The sequence below is a fragment of the Rhinoraja longicauda genome, unplaced genomic scaffold (assembly GCF_053455715.1).
Source record: "Rhinoraja longicauda isolate Sanriku21f unplaced genomic scaffold, sRhiLon1.1 Scf000094, whole genome shotgun sequence".
NCBI classification, from domain to species: Eukaryota; Metazoa; Chordata; class Chondrichthyes; order Rajiformes; family Arhynchobatidae; genus Rhinoraja; species Rhinoraja longicauda.
In genome coordinates, this window is record NW_027601312.1 from 75,146 (window position 1) to 92,381 (window position 17,236).

The 17,236-nt window shown below is 45.3% G+C and overlaps 1 protein-coding gene across 3 annotated transcripts in view; it reads right to left on the reverse strand.

Moving 5' to 3' along the window:
- The window catches only part of LOC144589986 (importin subunit alpha-7-like), a 61,494-nt gene extending 48,872 nt beyond the window's left edge, over window positions 1–12,622 (reverse strand). For 2 of the 3 annotated variants that reach the window (XM_078394901.1, XM_078394903.1), the window contains exon 1: window positions 12,399–12,536. In XM_078394901.1, coding sequence (XP_078251027.1) covers window positions 12,399–12,402 — 4 coding nt within the window. In that variant the 5' untranslated portion in view covers window positions 12,403–12,536. Of the gene's footprint in view, window positions 1–12,398 lie in introns of all 3 variants that reach the window. The other variant, XM_078394902.1, reaches the window with a different exon arrangement.
- Window positions 12,623–17,236: the final 4,614 nt, after the last annotated feature.

A 17,236-nucleotide genomic window follows, 5' to 3' on the forward strand; every position in this document is an offset into this window, starting at 1 on the left:
TGGCTTTAAAAGAAAAATAGTAGAAAGAAAGAGAGAAAGAGAGAGAAAAAAAAAGAGAGAAAAAAAACCAAAAAAAAAAAAAAACCTTTTATCACGCAAAAGGAATCCACCAACTCGATAGTTTTCCGTCCCCCCCCTACCAAGGCCCGAGGTACTCCTCCACCCTATCTTTGTAATAATTCTATAAATGCAGACCACGTCTGATAGAAGCGTTCTGATTTTCCTTCCAGGCGGAGTCTCATATCTTCCAGATGTTGTGTTTCAAACATAGTTGAAATCCACATATTTAATGTTGGTATAGGAGCATTTTTCCAGAATTTTAAGATTAATTTTTTTCCTATTATTAAACCGTAATCAAATAAATTCTTTTGATACGCATTTAATTCCGAACTACCTTCTGTCATTCCGAAAATAATCCATTCTGGCATTGGTGTCATTTTTATTTTAAACACTTTTGTGAAAATTTCAAAAATTTCAGTCCAAAACTTTTGAATTTTTGTACAAAAGATGAATGAGTGCGCTATAGTAGCTTCTTGACAATGGCATTTATCACAAATTGGTGAAACGTTAGGGAAAAATTTATTTAATTTAGTTTTTGAGTAGTATAATCTATGTATGATTTTAAATTGTATTAAAGTATGTCTTACGTTAATTGAGCATTTGTGCACATTTAATAAGTATTGTTTCCACCTTTCAGTGGAAATTTTTATGCTTAGTTCGTTTTCCCACTCACCTCTAATACCTTCCGTTGTTGGTATTACTGCATTTAGTATAATATTATATATATGTGAAATTAAATTTGGTGATTCCGCCTTTGTATTCATTACTTCATCTAGTAAGTCTGATGGGACGTTGTGAAATTCATGCGCATGTTTTTTCAAATAATCACATATTTGGAAATATTTAAAATACTGATTGCTACCCAGATTGTATTTTAGTTGTAATTGTTTAAATGATAATAGTTTTCCCGTATCATACAAATCTCCCAAAGTTTTAATTCCTACTCTTTCCCAATGTATGAATGCTTTGTCTATAATCGAGGGTTTAAACAAAGGGTTTTTAGCAATAGGAGATAGGAGAGATAAGTTTCTTAATTTTAAATTGTGTTTTATTTGTTTCCAAATTCTGATTGTACTATGTATAATTGGGTTTTTGTTGTAGTTTGTGTTATTCACCGTCATTGGTGAAAGAAGGATTGCACCAATATTAAATGGGGAGCAATCCTCTTTTTCCATAATGATCCATTCCGGTTGATGAAGAGCGTTATCCAACAATTGAATCATGTTTCTAATATTTACCGACCAATAATAATACATAAAATTAGGGAGTGCTAATCCCCCTACTACTTTGGGTTTATTCAGGTGTGATCTTTGTATTCTATGGGTCTTATAATCCCAAATAAAATTTGTAATATCTGAGTCCAATTTTTTTAAAAACTTTTTGGGTAAATATAGTGGGATTGATTGGAACAAGTATAGAATTTGAGGTAAAAAAATCATTTTTATGGCATTTATTCGACCTATTAAAGACATCGGGAGGGTTTTCCAGAATTTAATTAAATTATGTAATTTCTTAAGTATAGGGTTATAGTTTGCTTTAAACATGTCTTGGTATCTTCTAGTAATTTCAATGCCCAAGTATTTAAATTTTCCCCCCGCTATTTTAAAAGGAAATTGTACGAGATGTATAGAATCTTTCGGTTTTATTGACATGATTTCACTTTTACTCCAGTTTATTCTGTAACCTGAAAATGAACCGAAATCCTCAATTAAATTTAAAATATTGGGTATAGTGATATGAGGCTTTGTGATGTACAAAAGTACATCATCAGCGTATAATGATATTTTATTGTCTGAATATTTTGTCTTATATCCGTGGATATTCGGATGAGTTATTATGGGGAACAAAGAAATGGCAGACGAGTTAAACCGTTACTTTGGATCTGTCTTCACTGAGGAAGATACACACAATCTCCCAAATGTTCTAGGGGCTGGAGAACCTAGGGTGATGGAGGAACTGAAGGAAATCCACATTAGGCAGGAAATGGTTTTGGGTAGACTGATGGGACTGAAGGCTGATAAATCCCCAGGGCCTGATGGTCTGCATCCCAGAGTACTTAAGGAGGTGGCTCTAGAAATAGTGGAAGCATTGGAGATCATTTTTCAATGTTCTATAGATTCAGGATCAGTTCCTGTGGATTGGAGAATAGCAAATGTTATCCCACTTTTTAAGAAAGGAGGGAGAGAGAAAACGGGTAATTATAGACCAGTTAGTCTGACATCAGTGGTGGGGAAAATGCTGGAGTCAATTATAAAAGACGAAATTGCTGAGCATTTGGATAGCAGTAACGGGATCGTTCCGAGTCAGCATGGATTTACGAAGGGGAAATCATGCTTGACAAATCTACTGGAATTTTTTGAGGATGTAACTAGGAAAATTGACAAGGGAGAGTCAGTGGATGTGGTGTACCTCGACTTTCAGAAAGCCTTCGACAAGGTCCCACATAGGAGATTAGTGGGCAAAATTAGGGCACATGGTATTGGGGGTAGGGTACTGACATGGATAGAAAATTGGTTGACAGACAGAAAGCAAAGAGTGGGGATAAATGGGTCCCTTTCGGAATGGCAGGCAGTGACCAGTGGGGTACCGCAAGGTTCGGTGCTGGGACCCCAGCTATTTACGATATACATTAATGACTTAGACGAAGGGATTAAAAGTACCATTAGCAAATTTGCAGATGATACTAAGTTGGGGGGTAGTGTGAATTGTAAGGAAGATGCAATAAGGCTGCAGGGTGACTTGGACAGGGTGTGTGAGTGGGCGGATACATGGCAGATGCAGTTTAATGTAGATAAGTGTGAGGTTATTCACTTTGGAAGTAAGAATAGAAAGGCAGATTATTATCTGAATGGTGTCAAGTTAGGAGGAGGGGGAGTTCAACGAGATCTGGGTGTCCTAGTGCATCAGTCAATGAAAGGAAGCATGCAGGTTCAGCAGGCAGTGAAGAAAGCCAATGGAATGTTGGCCTTCGTAACAAGAGGAGTTGAGTATAGGAGCAAAGAGGTCCTTCTACAGTTGTACCGGGCCCTGGTGAGACCGCACCTGGAGTACTGTGTGCAGTTTTGGTCTCCAAATTTGAGGAAGGATATTCTTGCTATGGAGGGCGTGCAGCGTAGGTTCACTAGATTAATTCCCGGAATGGCGGGACTGTCGTATGTTGAAAGGCTGGAGCGATTGGGCTTGTATACACTGGAATTTAGAAGGATGAGGGGGGATCTTATTGAAACATATAAGATAATTAGGGGATTGGACACATTAGAGGCAGATAACATGTTCCCAATGTTGGGGGAGTCCAGAACAAGGGGCCACAGTTTGAGAATAAGGGGTAGGCCATTTAGAACGGAGATGAGGAAGAACTTTTTCAGTCAGAGGGTGGTGAAGGTGTGGAATTCTCTGCCTCAGAAGGCAGTGGAGGCCAGTTCGTTGGATGCTTTCAAGAGAGAGCTGGATAGAGCTCTTAAGGATAGCGGAGTGAGGGGGTATGGGGAGAAGGCAGGAACGGGGTACTGATTGATAGTGATCAGCCATGATCGCATTGAATGGCGGTGCTGGCTCGAAGGGCTGAATGGCCTACTCCTGCACCTATTGTCTATTGTCTATTGAAATGACGTGACTACCGGGTTCAAGAACAGCTTCTTTCCAACAACCACGAGACTCTTGAGCACTGAACAACACCACCCTTTGAACGATAGATGGTCTTTGGTGGCACCAAGGACTTCAGGCTCTTTTGCATTTGTATTGGGGCCACTAATTTAAAGAATTTTTGTTTATTGTACATTATCCATATGTATTGTGTTTCCATGCCTGTTATGTTGTTGCAAGTAAGAATGTAATTGTTCTATTGTCAATGCGTACGACAAACAGTCCTGTAAAAAATTCTGCTACATTTAATAATTAATTATCAACCATCCTAATTTTAAAGTGTCCAACAGCTCTTTTAACAATGCTGAAGCTAAAGATTGACCAAAAAATTACTGTGAGGCAAGGTTTAGACAATAGACAATAGGTGCAGGAGTAGGCCCTTCGGCCCTTCGGCCCTTCGAGCCAGCACTGCCATTCACCGTGATCATGGCTGATCATCCACAATCATTACCCCCATGCCTACCTTCTCCCCATATCCCTTGACTCCGCTATCATTAAGAGCTCTATCTAACTCTCTCTTGAAAGCAACCAGAGAATTGGCCTCCACAGCCTTCTGAGGCAGAGAATTCCACAGCTTCGCAACTCTCTGAGTGAAAAAGTTTTTCCTCATCTCCGTTCTAAATGGCCTACCCCTTATTCTTAAACTGTGGCCCTTGGTTCAGGACTCCCCCAACATCGTTTCCTGCCTCTATTGTGTCCAATCCCTTAATAATCTTATATGTTTGAATAAGATCCCCTCTCATCCGTCTAAATTCCAGAGTATACAAGCCCAATCGCTCCAGCCTTTCAACATATGACAGTCCCGCCATTCCTGGAATTAACCTCGTGAACCTATGCTGCACTCCCTCAATAGCAAGAATGTCCTTCCTCAAGTTTGGAGACCAAAACTGCACACAATACTCCAGGTGTGGTCTCACTAGGGCCCTGTACAACTGCTAAGGACCTCTTTGCTCCTATACTCAACTCCTCTTGTTATGAAGGCCAACATTCCATTGGCTTTCTTCACTGCCTGCTGTACCTGCATGCTTCCTTTCAGTGACTTGTTAGTTTAGTAACGTTTGCTGTGGGTACAGGTAACCCCGGCATTAAGCGACGTTTGTTCCTCGAAAATGATCCATGGTACACCAGGACATGCATCTACAATCGTTAATTTATAAAAAAGAATGTATTTTGTGTTTATTCAGTTACTTTTCTCACATAAATACCATGAGAGCGAATTTTATTGTACGTCTCAATATTTTGTGGTGATTTGTAAATTATGCAAGGGCAAGTTTCTGTTACCAAAAGCAGTAATACAGGTCACTGTTACATAAGCAAAGGACAAATGTTCAGAGACAAATGAATAAGAGAGGGAGTTTGGAGCGATAAAACAGATACAGGACCATGGATCCACCAGGTCTGTGCGAATACCTGAACACCCATTTTTATACTCATTTCATTCTAAACAATTTTCGCCACATTCTCATCAACCTTCCTCGTATTCTACCACTCACCTACACACTGGGGCAATTCACAGTGGCCAATCAACCTGCTAACCCACATATCTTTGGGATGTAGTAGGAACTGGAACACCTGGAGGAAACCCACATGATCACAGGGTGAACGCAAGCCTTGCAAGTATCTGAGCATTAATGTATGGTCTGTCCCCTTGAGGTGTTTCCTGCATTTAAAATGCAAAGTAAATTATTTATCAGTTACTCTTTATTAAAACATATGGATAAATGGAAAATGGTAACCTTTTGGTAGCCAGTATGTTTGAAAAAGCACTAAAAAATGCATTACCTAGTATCCAAGCACATCCATTGAATAGAATGACTTCTGTTTGCAAAGATAACCTACCCACCCATATGGGAACCATGGGATTTTTTTCAGTGAAAATGGTTTAAGAAAGATTATTCAAATCATGAAATGGCCAATCATGAAGCTGAAGAAACACTTCTTGCAGCCCTTTGTGCATTCTTGTGGACTCTGCTCATTCTCACAGCTGGACGATGGAGGGTGACTGTCCGTGCCCAGATGTGCAGGCAGTCTAGCATCATGGTGTATAATGTGGAGCATTCCACCTTCTGGGGTGTGCAATTTACAATAGCTGTTGAAATGTCAAATCTTGTGATTTGCTTTCCATCTTCCAAACTCCATGACAGCAAAACACCAATGGTTAAGTTATAGCACAGGAATAAAGCAGTGGGTTCTCCATTTGTTAGCATTCCTAGCACCAAACTGCAAACTTGCTCAGTCAGTCTCGAACATTGCATCGCAAAGTAACGTATAACAAAGGCCAATTAGCCAAATGTCAGTGGGACAAAAACAATGAAAATTCAGAAGCCATTTACACATTTTCATTTAAAAAGTCATGGATTAATCAAGAGTCGTCAGCTTGGATTTACTTTGAAGTAATGAATCGCTCTGATCTGGAACTCACTGCCTGAAGAGTCAATGGAAGCAAATTTAATCGTGGCTTTCAAAATAAAAAGAGTATTGCCGCAAGTCAACACGGGTTTGACAGGCTGAGCGGCCTCCTTCCATGCAATGGCTCTAAAACTAAGAAAAGATTGTAGATGAACAATGTGATTGATTCCTTTGAGAGGAGGGAAAGTTTGTGTTATTTAATTTTTATTTATTTGATCTAATATTTGACATTTACATCCTGGGAAGAGGGTTCTGATTTTACCATATCAATGCCTCTCGCAATTTTATATACTTCCAACAAGTCGCCTTTCAACCTCTGAAGTTCCAGAGGAAAGAATCCAAGTTTGCCCAACCTCTCCTGCACCCTCTCCAAAGCAAGCTCATCCTTCCTATAATGGGACAACCAGCATGGCACACAATGCTCCAATGCCCCTACCAATGAAGGCAAGCATTATACGTGCCTTCCTTACCGTTCTATCTACTGGTGTGCCACTTTCAGGAAACTGTGGACCTGGATCCCATGACTCCTCTGCACATCAACGTTGTTAAAGACTTGCCAATAACTGAAAACTATCTACCTACATTAAACCAGCAACATGTAACACTTGCTCGGATTAAACTCCATATGGTATTGCTGTGTTGGGATAGAGTGAATTTGGAAAGGATGTTTCCACTGGACCCGAGGTCATAGCCTCAGAATTAAAGGACGTACCTTTCGAAAGATGATGAGAAGGAATTTCTTTATTCAGAGTAGTAAATCTGTGGAATTCATTGCCACAAAAGGTTGTGGAGGTCGTCAATGGATATTTTTACGGCGCAGATTGACAAATTCTTGATTAGTACGGGTGTCAGGGGCTATGGGGTGAGGGCAGGAGAATGTGGTTGAGAGGGAAAGATAGACCACCCATGATTGAATGGCGGAGTAGACTTGATGGGCCGAATGGCCTAATTCTGTTCCTAAAATTTATGAATTTATCTCTGAAACTGATCTAGATTCCACTGCAACTCCATCCAATTTTGATGTCATCTGTAAACTTACTAACCAACCTGTCTAAATTTATGTCCTCGAAGGTATTTATTCACAAAATGCTGGAGTAACTCAGCAGGTCAGGCAGCATCTCAGGAGAGAAGGAATGGGTGACGTTTCGGGTCGAGACCCTTCTTCAGACTGATGTCAGGGGGGCGGGACAAAGGAAGGATATAGGTGGAGACAGGAAGATAGAGGGAGATCTGGGAAGGAGGAGGGGAAAATAAGGAACAGAGGAACTATCTAAAGTTGGAGAAGTCGATGTTCATACCACTGGGCTGCAAGCTGCCCAGGCGAAATATGAGGTGCTGTTCCTCCAATTACCGGTGGGCCTCACTATGGCACTGGAGGAGGCCCATGACAGAAAGGTCAGACTGGGAATGGGAGTTGAAGTGCTCGGCCAACCGGGAGATCAGTTTTGTCAATGCGGACCGACACAACAAAAAGCTTTTCACTATACCTCGGTACACATGACAATGATAAACTCAACCTGCTGGTGAGGGTAGAAATGGGCAGCTAGGCCAGACAAATGTGTGACTCAGGAGCTGGTGCAGGGGGCAGGGATTCAGATTTTTAGACCACTGGATCTCTTCTGGAACAGACCTGATCCACACAAGAGGGATGGGTTGCAAGACTGCTACTCGGGAGGGCTTAAACTAGAGAGGTCATGGGGTGGAAACCAGAGGAGTAAGTCAGAAATTGGAAGAAGTTATTGGAAGGTGGAGTTTAACATCAGTACGAAGAGTAAGTATGGGGTAGGGAATCCTAAAGGAAGGGTAGGCAGAGAGAGGTACTCCTCCTGGAGGGTCCATGCTCAGGGTAAAACATATACTGTAAACAGTGGGGCACTAAAGAATGTCAATGAACAGACACCTTGAGGGTCCAAGTCCATAGATCCCTGTAAGGGGCAACACAGATCAACAGAATGAAGGTGGCAAATGGCTAGCTTGTCTTCCTAGGTCAGGACATAGAATATAAGAGTTGTGAACTTACATTGTAACTTTATAATCCACTGGTTTGGTCATACTTATTGTTCATAAGTGATAGGAGCAGAATTAGGCCCATTCGGCCCATCAAGTCTACTGTGCTATTCAATCATGGCTGATCTATCTCTCCCTCCTAACTCCATTCTCCTGCCTTCTCCCCACAACTACTGACACCCGTGCTAATCAAGAATCTATCCCTGCCTTAAAAATATCCATTGGCCTCCACAGCCATCTGTGGCAATGAATTCCACAGATTCACCACCCTCTGATTAAAGAAATTCCCCCTCATCTTCTTAAAGGAACATCCTTTAATTCTGAGGCTATGACCTCTGGTCCTAGACTCTCCCACTAGTGGAAACATCCCCTCCACATCCACTATCCAAACCTTTCATGATTCGGTAAGTTTCGATGGGGTCCCCTCTCATCTTTCTAAACTCAGCGAGTACAGGCCCAGTGAATGAATGAATGAATGAATGAACGAATTCTTTATTCACATGTGACGTCACAGTGAAATTCTTTGTTTTGCATATGCAAGGTATGCAAAGAGCCGCTTCATAAATGGCGCCAACAAAGTTACAAAGTATCCCACGGTGGGACCTCCTTGGTTCCTGCACCCCCCCAGGCTGAGTCCTCCTTGGTTCCTGCCCCCCACCCCCCCCCTCTAGGCCGAGTTCTCCTTGGTTCCTCCCTCCCCCCACCTAGGCCGGGTCCTCCTTGGTTCCTGCCCCGCCCAGGCTGAGTCCTCTTTGGTTCCTGCCTCACCTTTCTAGGCAGAGTCCTCCTTGGTTCCTGCCCCCCTTCCCCCTCTAGGCCGAGTCCTCCTTGGTTCCTGCCCCCCCCCCCCAGGCCGGGTCCTCCTCGGTTCCAGGCGGCGCAATCTCCAGCTCCCACGTGGCCCGTTCCCAACCACCGGCTACCTTGATGACTGCTGCATCGACCTCCTCGACGATCGCCACTGGGTCCATTCCTGACACCTCTACTCCATCAATGCAGGCTCTGGCATTGGGGGCTCCATCGACCCAGGCTCCAGTTACTCATTCCTGGGATAATTCTTTTAAACCTCCCCTGGAGCCCAGTCAGCCCATCCTTCCTCAGATATGGGGCCAATATTGCTCACAATACTCCAAATGAGGCCTGACCAGCACCTTATAAAGCCTCAGCATTACATCCCTGTTTTTGTATTCTAGTCCTCTTGAAATAAATGCTAGCATTGTTTTTGCCGTCTTACTACCGATTCGACTTGCAAAATAACTTTTTGGAAATCCTGCACCAGCAATCCCAAGTCCCTTTACACCTCCGATTTCTGGATTCTCTACCCATTTAGAAAATAGTCTACGCCTTTATTCGTACTACCAAAATGCAGGACTCCACGCTTTGCTACACTATATTCCATCTGCTACTTCTCTGCCACGGTCCAGGTCCTTCTGCAGACTCCCTCCTTTCTCGACACTATCTGCCCCTCCACCTATTTTCGTATTATGTGCGCTACAATGCTAAGAACTATATTCTGCACAATATATTTTCCCATTTGCTCTACCTATTGTACTCGAGTTTTGCTTGCTTGAATTTATGTATAGTATTATCTGACTTGATTGGATATGTCATGTTCATAAGTGATAGGAGCAGAATTAGGCCATTCAGCACATCAAGTCTTTTCTGCCATTCAATCTTGGCTAATCTAACTCTCCTCCTCAACCCCATTCTCCTACCTTCTCCCCATAACCCCTGACACCCGCACTAATCAAGATTCTATCTACCTCTGCCCTAAAAATATCCATTGACTTGGCCTCCACAGCCTTCTGTGGCAATGAATACCACAGATTCATCAGCTCAGTTCAGTTTAGTTTATTGTCACGTGTACCGAGGTACAGTGAAAAGCTTTTTGTTGTGTGCTAACCAGTCAGCAGATAGACAAAACATGATTACAATCGATCCATTTACAGTGTATAGATACATAATAAGGGAATAACATTTAGTGCAAGGTAAAGTCAGCAAAGTCCGATTGAGGATAGTCCAAGGGTCACCAATGATGTAGATAGTAGTTCAGAATGCTCTCTGGTTGTGGTAGGATGATTCAGTGACAATAGACAATAGGTGTAGGAATAGGCCATTCGGCCCTTCGAGCCAGCACCACCATTCAATGTGATTATGGCTGATCATTCCCAATTAGTACCCCGTTACTGCCTTCTCCCCATACCCCCTGACTCCGCTATCTTTAAGAGCTCTATCTAGCTCTCTCTTGAAAGCACTCAGAGAATTGGCCTCCACCGCCTTCTGAGGCAGCCTGATAACAGCTGGGAAGAAACTGTCCCTGAATCTGGAAGTATGCGTTTTCATACTGCTATATATTTTGCCTGATGGGAGAGTGGAGGAGAGGGAATGGCCAGGGTGCAACTCATCCTTGATTATGCTGCTGGCCTTGCAGAGGCAGCGTGAGGTATAAATGGAGTCAATAGAAGGGAGATTGGTCTGTGTGATGGTCTGGGCTGCATCCACATTTTGCTGCAATTTCTTGCGGTCTTGGATGGAGCTGTTCCCAAACCAAGCTGTGACCACTCTCTGACTAAAGACATTCCTCCTCATCTCCTTTCTAAAAGGAACTCCCTTTTATTCTGAGGCTACGATCTCTGGTCCTAGACTCTCCCACTAATTGAAACATCCTCTCCACAACCACTCTATCCAAGCCTTTCACTATTCGGTAAGTTTCAATGAGGTCCCCACACATACTTCTAAACTCCAGCGAGGAGAGGTCCAGAGCCGTCAAACGCTCATCATATGCATATCATGGATAGTGTACAAAACACCGAACCTTGCCACACATGACAATAATAAAACTAAACCTAAAGTAATTCTGATCATGACATAGAAAGTATGCGATTGCATTGGAGAAAGTGCAGAGATTCACCAGGATGTTGCCTGGATTAGAGATTTTAGTTCTGGGGAGAGATTGGACAGGCTGGGCTTGTATTCCTTAAGGCAGTGACCTGATAGAAGTACAGTTAACCCTTATTTTAACGGGCCCCAATATGAAGAATTTTGGTTATAGCAGATAGACCTGCTCATCCCAGCCAAGGTTTTTGCACCGCCTCCCCTCGACTTACAGCCATGTCTCACTGTCCCCGTCCCTCTCCCCTCACACTCACCCATGTCTCTGTCCCCTTCACACTGATTCACCCATGTCTCCACCTCTGCATCTCCTCTCACACTCTTCCCCCACTCCCTGTAACTCACCCATATCTCCCTCTCTCCCCATCCGACTCACCCAAGTCTCCCCCTGTCCCTGTCTCTCCCCACACACTCACCTGCATATCTCTGTCCCTCCCTTACTCTCCCTCCATCCCCTTGTCTTCCCCTTACTCACCCGTATCTCTGTCTCCCTCTCCCCGTCACTCACCAATGCCCCTATCTCCCCATGTCTCCCCCTGTTCCTGTCTCCCCACGCTCACCCATCTCCCGTCACTCACCCATGCCTCTTCCTCTCCCTCCCCTCTCCCCGTCCTCACTCACCCACGCCTGTATCTCCCTCTAACCCTCTCCCCCCACACTCTCCCCTTGACTCACTCTGCCTGCCCCTCCCTCCTCTCACTCCCCCATGTCTCCCCCGTCCCCACACACTCACCCATGCCTCTCCTCACTCCCCTCGCATTAACCTATGCCTCTATCTTCCCTGTCTGCCCTCACTCTTCACCTGACTCACCCATATATGTCTGTCTCTCTCCCCTCCCATCCCTCTCACCCCATATCATCCCTGTCCCTGTCTCCCCTCACTCACCAATATCCCGTCTCTGGCGCCACATCCCTCTCACCCCTCACACTCACCCCTTATCTCCCCGACACACCCGTGCCTGTCTTCCCCCCACTCACCCGTCTCCCCTCACACTCTCCCCATCAGTCTCCCCCCACTCTCCGTGTCACTTCCCCACTCACACCCATTTCCCCGTCTCTCTACCCACTCACCCTCCATTTCTCCCCACATTCCCCGTCTCTCCCATAACTCCATGTCTCCCCACACTCCCCCGGTCTCTCCACATTCTCCATGTCTCCCCCAGTCTCCGTCACTCCCCCGTCTCCCCGTGCCCATACTCCCCTATCCCCCGGTCACATCCCCATGTCTCTGTGTCCGTGTCCTGACCTTGCACTCTTTTGCCCCCCAAACTCGCCCATATCCGTGTGTCTTCGCCCCTCACCCATGTCTCTCTCCCTCCGTGTCTATGTCTCCCCATGTCTCCACACTCCCCATGACCGTGTCTCCACACCCCGGTGTCCGCACTCACCCATGTTTGTCTCCCCGCGCCGTTTCCAGAATGTTTCCGGGCCGTGTCCGTGTGTTACACTCCCCGTGTCCGTGTGTTACACTCCCGTGTGTCCGTGTGTCACACTCCCCGTGTTCCCCACTCACCCATGGTTTGTCTCCCGCGCGCCGTTTCCAGAATGTTTCACAACCAAGATGGCGGCAGCGCTACGGAAGCCGAGTGGCGGCGCTGCGGTTGCGATTCGTTCCAAACATGGGTCCGGTTGAAGTGATCGGGCCGAGCGGAACAAAACACACCCAACACCAGCTTTCATGTTTTATATTGGATTTTTATGTTAAATAAATAACAACGTTGACAATTACATAAAAGAATGTTCAGAGACCGTGGGCATAAAGACTTTGAGACAACCTTGGATAAGATACAATGGAGGCAGCAGCGACAGAGAGCTGCAGTTGCCCCTCCCCTCCCATCCCCATCCCCCTTCCCTTCCAGACCACAGGTGAGATTCTACCAGAGTCCCACTTTTCTGCCATTGCCCGGCGCTTCACCCCCACTCATTTCTTTCCTCTCTTCCCCCACCCCAAACTTTCTGCTTCCGCACAGACCACTCTCCCCGAAACTCCCTCATTCCGCACTCTAACCTCAGCACACACCCCACCCTTCTCTGGGCATTTCCCCTGCAACCAACATTGTCCCTAACCACCTCCTCCTGCTGCACCACTACCCAGACAACCTTTTCAGGTTAGACAGAAATGTACTTGCACCTCCTCCAACTCATGTTAGATCCAGTGTCCTAGACATGCTGCCTCTACATCAGCGAGATGACTCACTGTGAGATGACAACACTCCTGTTTTGGTCACCTGGAGAATTCATCTTCCCCACGCCGACCTAGGCAGTCCTCAGCCTCCTCCCCTGCTTGTCCAAGGCCAAATACAAATTAGAAGAAACTAGAAGTTGCACCTCATATTCAGTCGAGGTGATATACAAACCAAAGACATGAATATTGAATTCTCCAATTTCAGGTAACCAGCTCCCCCTCTATCCCTTGCTCTCTCCTCCCATATGCTCTGGTCCTCTCACATACTCTTTTTTCAACCCCCCCCCCCCATCATTTAGTTTCCACCCCTCACCCCCAATGCCATCTGCCCATCACCGACATACTTTGTCCACTGGCTTTCCTCTCCTCCCTCATTTGATTCAACGTTTTCGATCAGAATTAATGGTTCCATAATTTGCAGCCCTCCATAGTCTCCAATTATGCTCCCCGCGCCTCGTGCGATCTTCACCCTTGCCCGCCCCACACCCAATCAACCCCTCTGCACCTGGGTTCATCCGACACGTCTCGTGCTGCAGGATCAGGCTGGAATTCCAGTAGTTCACAATATATATTCATTACTTACCGATTGGTGAAAGGCTTTGATAGAGTGGATGTGGAGAGCATGTTTCCACTAATGGGCGAGCCTAAGACCAGAGGTCGGAGCGTCAGAATTAAAGGACATTCCTTTAGGAGATGATGAGGAATTTCTTTAGTCAGAGGAAGGTGAATCTGGAATTATTTGTAGAAGCCAGGTCAATTACTATTTTGAAGGCAGAGATAGATTCTTGATTAGTACGGCAGTCAGGGGTTATGTGGAGAAGGCAGGAGGGTGGGGTTAGGAGGGAAAGATAGATAGCCACGATTGAACGGCGGAGTACACTGGATGGGCCAAATAGCCGAATTCTGCTATCATTTATGACCTTATGATTTTGATGAGGGCACCAAATATAGCACATCTAGGTTTGCTGATGACACTCAGGTGAAGACAGTGTAACTTGTGGGAATGAAGCTTCAAGAACACAGACAGGGTCAGTTAGAAAAAAATGATAACAGTAATTCAATAAAATATTTTAAGAAAGGCTATCCATCTTGGTAGGAAAACGTTTTTCTTCAAATGATGACAAATTGAAAGGTTTTGGGTTCAGAGGAACTCTAGTGTCTCAGCCCAGGAAATACCACAAATTAGCAGGTTAAGGAAGCAATTAGGAAGGCAACCGGTACATTGGCTTTTATCACAAAAGAATTTGCAGACATAAAGATGTCATTCTCAAATTATATTGGTCCCAAGAGAAATTACACTTGAAATAATGTGTGTAGGTCTGGCCTTGCTACCCACGATGAGATATACTTGCAATAGAGGGAGTGTAATGAGGTTTACTGGACAGATTGCTGGGATGGAGAATGGCTGCAAGAGGAGAGGTTACAGTGACCACGCATTTACTCGAAAGTTAATGTGAATCAGAGGTGATCACATTGACACACACAAAATTCCAAACAGGCTCAAAAGTGCAGATGCAACGTTGACATATCAAGAATAAGGGGCTGCAAACCCATAATAAGGGTCAGCCATGAAGATCTTCGGCATCTTTTCCAAAGTTTCCACATCCTTCCTATAATGGGATGACCAGAGCTACATAATACTCCAAATGTGGCTGAACCAAAATCCTATAAAATCAACATGACTTTCTGTCTCTTGTACTCAATACCTTGTCCAGGAAGGTTGCATATGCAGATGACCTTGCCCTTGCCTACCAGGGAGCTGCCCTTGAAGATATCAGCAGAGTGCTAAACCAAGACTTGAAGGGGATGGAGGAGTACTTCACCTTATGGCGACATCGCTCCAAGACAACTATCACTGCCTTTCACCTCAGCAATTGGCTCGCCAATGCAAAGATCCGAGCGTCCTTTTGTGGTGAGCTGGTGAAGAATGAGGAATTCCCCAAGTATCTTGGAGTTGCCCTGGACTGCACCCTCACCTATCGTGAACACCTGAAGAGGGTGGCTGATAAACTGAAAGCAAGGGTCAACATCATCAGGAAACTTGCAGGCAACAGCTGGGGATCCAATGTACACACCCTCCGTACCGCAAGCTTAGCCCTGGTCTACTCAACAGCTGAGTTTTGCTCAACAGCTTGGTCTAATAGCTGCCACACCAAACGAGTTGACACTGTCCTTAACTCTACAATGCGGGTCATCACAGGGACGCTTAAGTCAACACCTTTGCAGTGGCTCCCTGTCCACTCCCACATCGCCACTCCCAGCATACGCAGAAGGGAGAGGATGTTGAAAGATTGGTGCACCATCGAGGCTAACCCTAACCTTTCCATCCATGCTGACTTGAACATACGCCTGAAGTCCCGCAAACCCTTCTGGTCTTCAGCCAAATCTCTGGAAGACTTTGACCCCAAGACTGAGTGGCGCAGAGCCTGGAAAGATGCCAACACCAACAACGGAGAGGTCATCACAGACCCCAGTGAAACCACCGGGATTTGACCACCATCGCAAGCAATGGCTAATCCTGAACAGGATCCGCACCCTCCATGCAAGAACAGCCCATCACCTGCACAAGTGGGGGATGAAAGACAGCCCTTCTTGTGACTGCGGATATCCAGACCAGGCCATCCCACACGTCGTGAATGACTGCTCACTGAGGCTTTTCCCTGGTGGCATCAAGGCCATCCACCCAGCAACTGATGCTGCCCTGGCCTGGATGTCTACCCTTGACCTACAACCTGAGGCTGTGCACTCCATACACAAGACTTTCTGTCTTGTACTCAATGCCTGAGCGATAAATGCAAGCATACTCTATGCCTTCTTTACCACTATTTACTTGTGTTACCACTTCCAGGGAGCTGTGAAATTTAATTCCAAAATCCCTCTGTACATCAATGCTGTTAAGGGTCCTGCCAATAACTGTATACTTTCCCCTTGCATTCCACCTCCCTAAAATGCAACACCTCACATTCAGCTTAAACTCCATCTGCCATTTCTCTGTCCATTTCTGTGACGATCTATTCCTTCACTCTTTGACAACCTTCCTCACTGTCTGTAACTTCAATTGTGGTGTCATCTTCAAACTGACTAACCATCTACATTTACGTCCATGTGATTTATACATATCACAAACAGAGGTCCCACTACAGATGCCTGCGGAACACCACTTGCTACAGACATCCAGCCAGAATAATACCTTTCACCAAACATCCTTTGCACCACCTCGCCCAGGATTCACAGCAACTGGGACCTCAACGCCTGTCATCTCGTCGCCCTTTCTCTCGTCATGCAGCGACTCTCTGTGGCTCCGGTTTCAACATACTAGGAGCATGGAGAACCAGCTGGGAACAGACATCGCGACCTCCTCAATTCACTGTCACTCCGAACACCCTAGCCCCACCCGGCTCAGACATGCCCCGCAAAGAGTGGGTCGCCCTGAACCGGCTCCTGACAGGGGTCGGCCGGTTCAACGCCAACATGCATCGTTGGGGGTTGCTTTCATCAGCAGCCTGCATGTGTGGAGCAGACCAGCAAACAGCGCAGCACTTCATTTTCGACTGCACTGTCCTCTGTCCCCCTGGTGGAGGGGTAGATCTCACGGCCGTCGACAATAGCACATTGCACTGGCTACAGCGCCTGGAGGGCGTCACATAATTCTGCTGCCTCAAACGCAAGAAGATACCTTTCACCACAACTCTGTCTTCTATGGATAAAACAGACCAAAATAATATCAGAGTCATACAGCATGGAAACAGACCCTCCGGCTTAACGTGCCCATGTCGACCAAGATGCCCCATTTACACTGGTCCCATTTGCCCATATTCCTCTAAACCTTTCCTATCTACGTAACTGTCCAAATTTGCAGTCATGTGTATCAGAAAAACTAAGGGGAGGTAGAAAACGAGTGTTGAAAACATGCAGGAGGTCGTGCAGCAATGTGTAAAGTGAATCTCAAAATTCCTTCTCTTTTCACTATGTTCCCTGAAGTGCAAAATGTTTTTCGCACTTTGTTTTCAATTCAGGTTTCCAACATAACCAGTTTTTTTT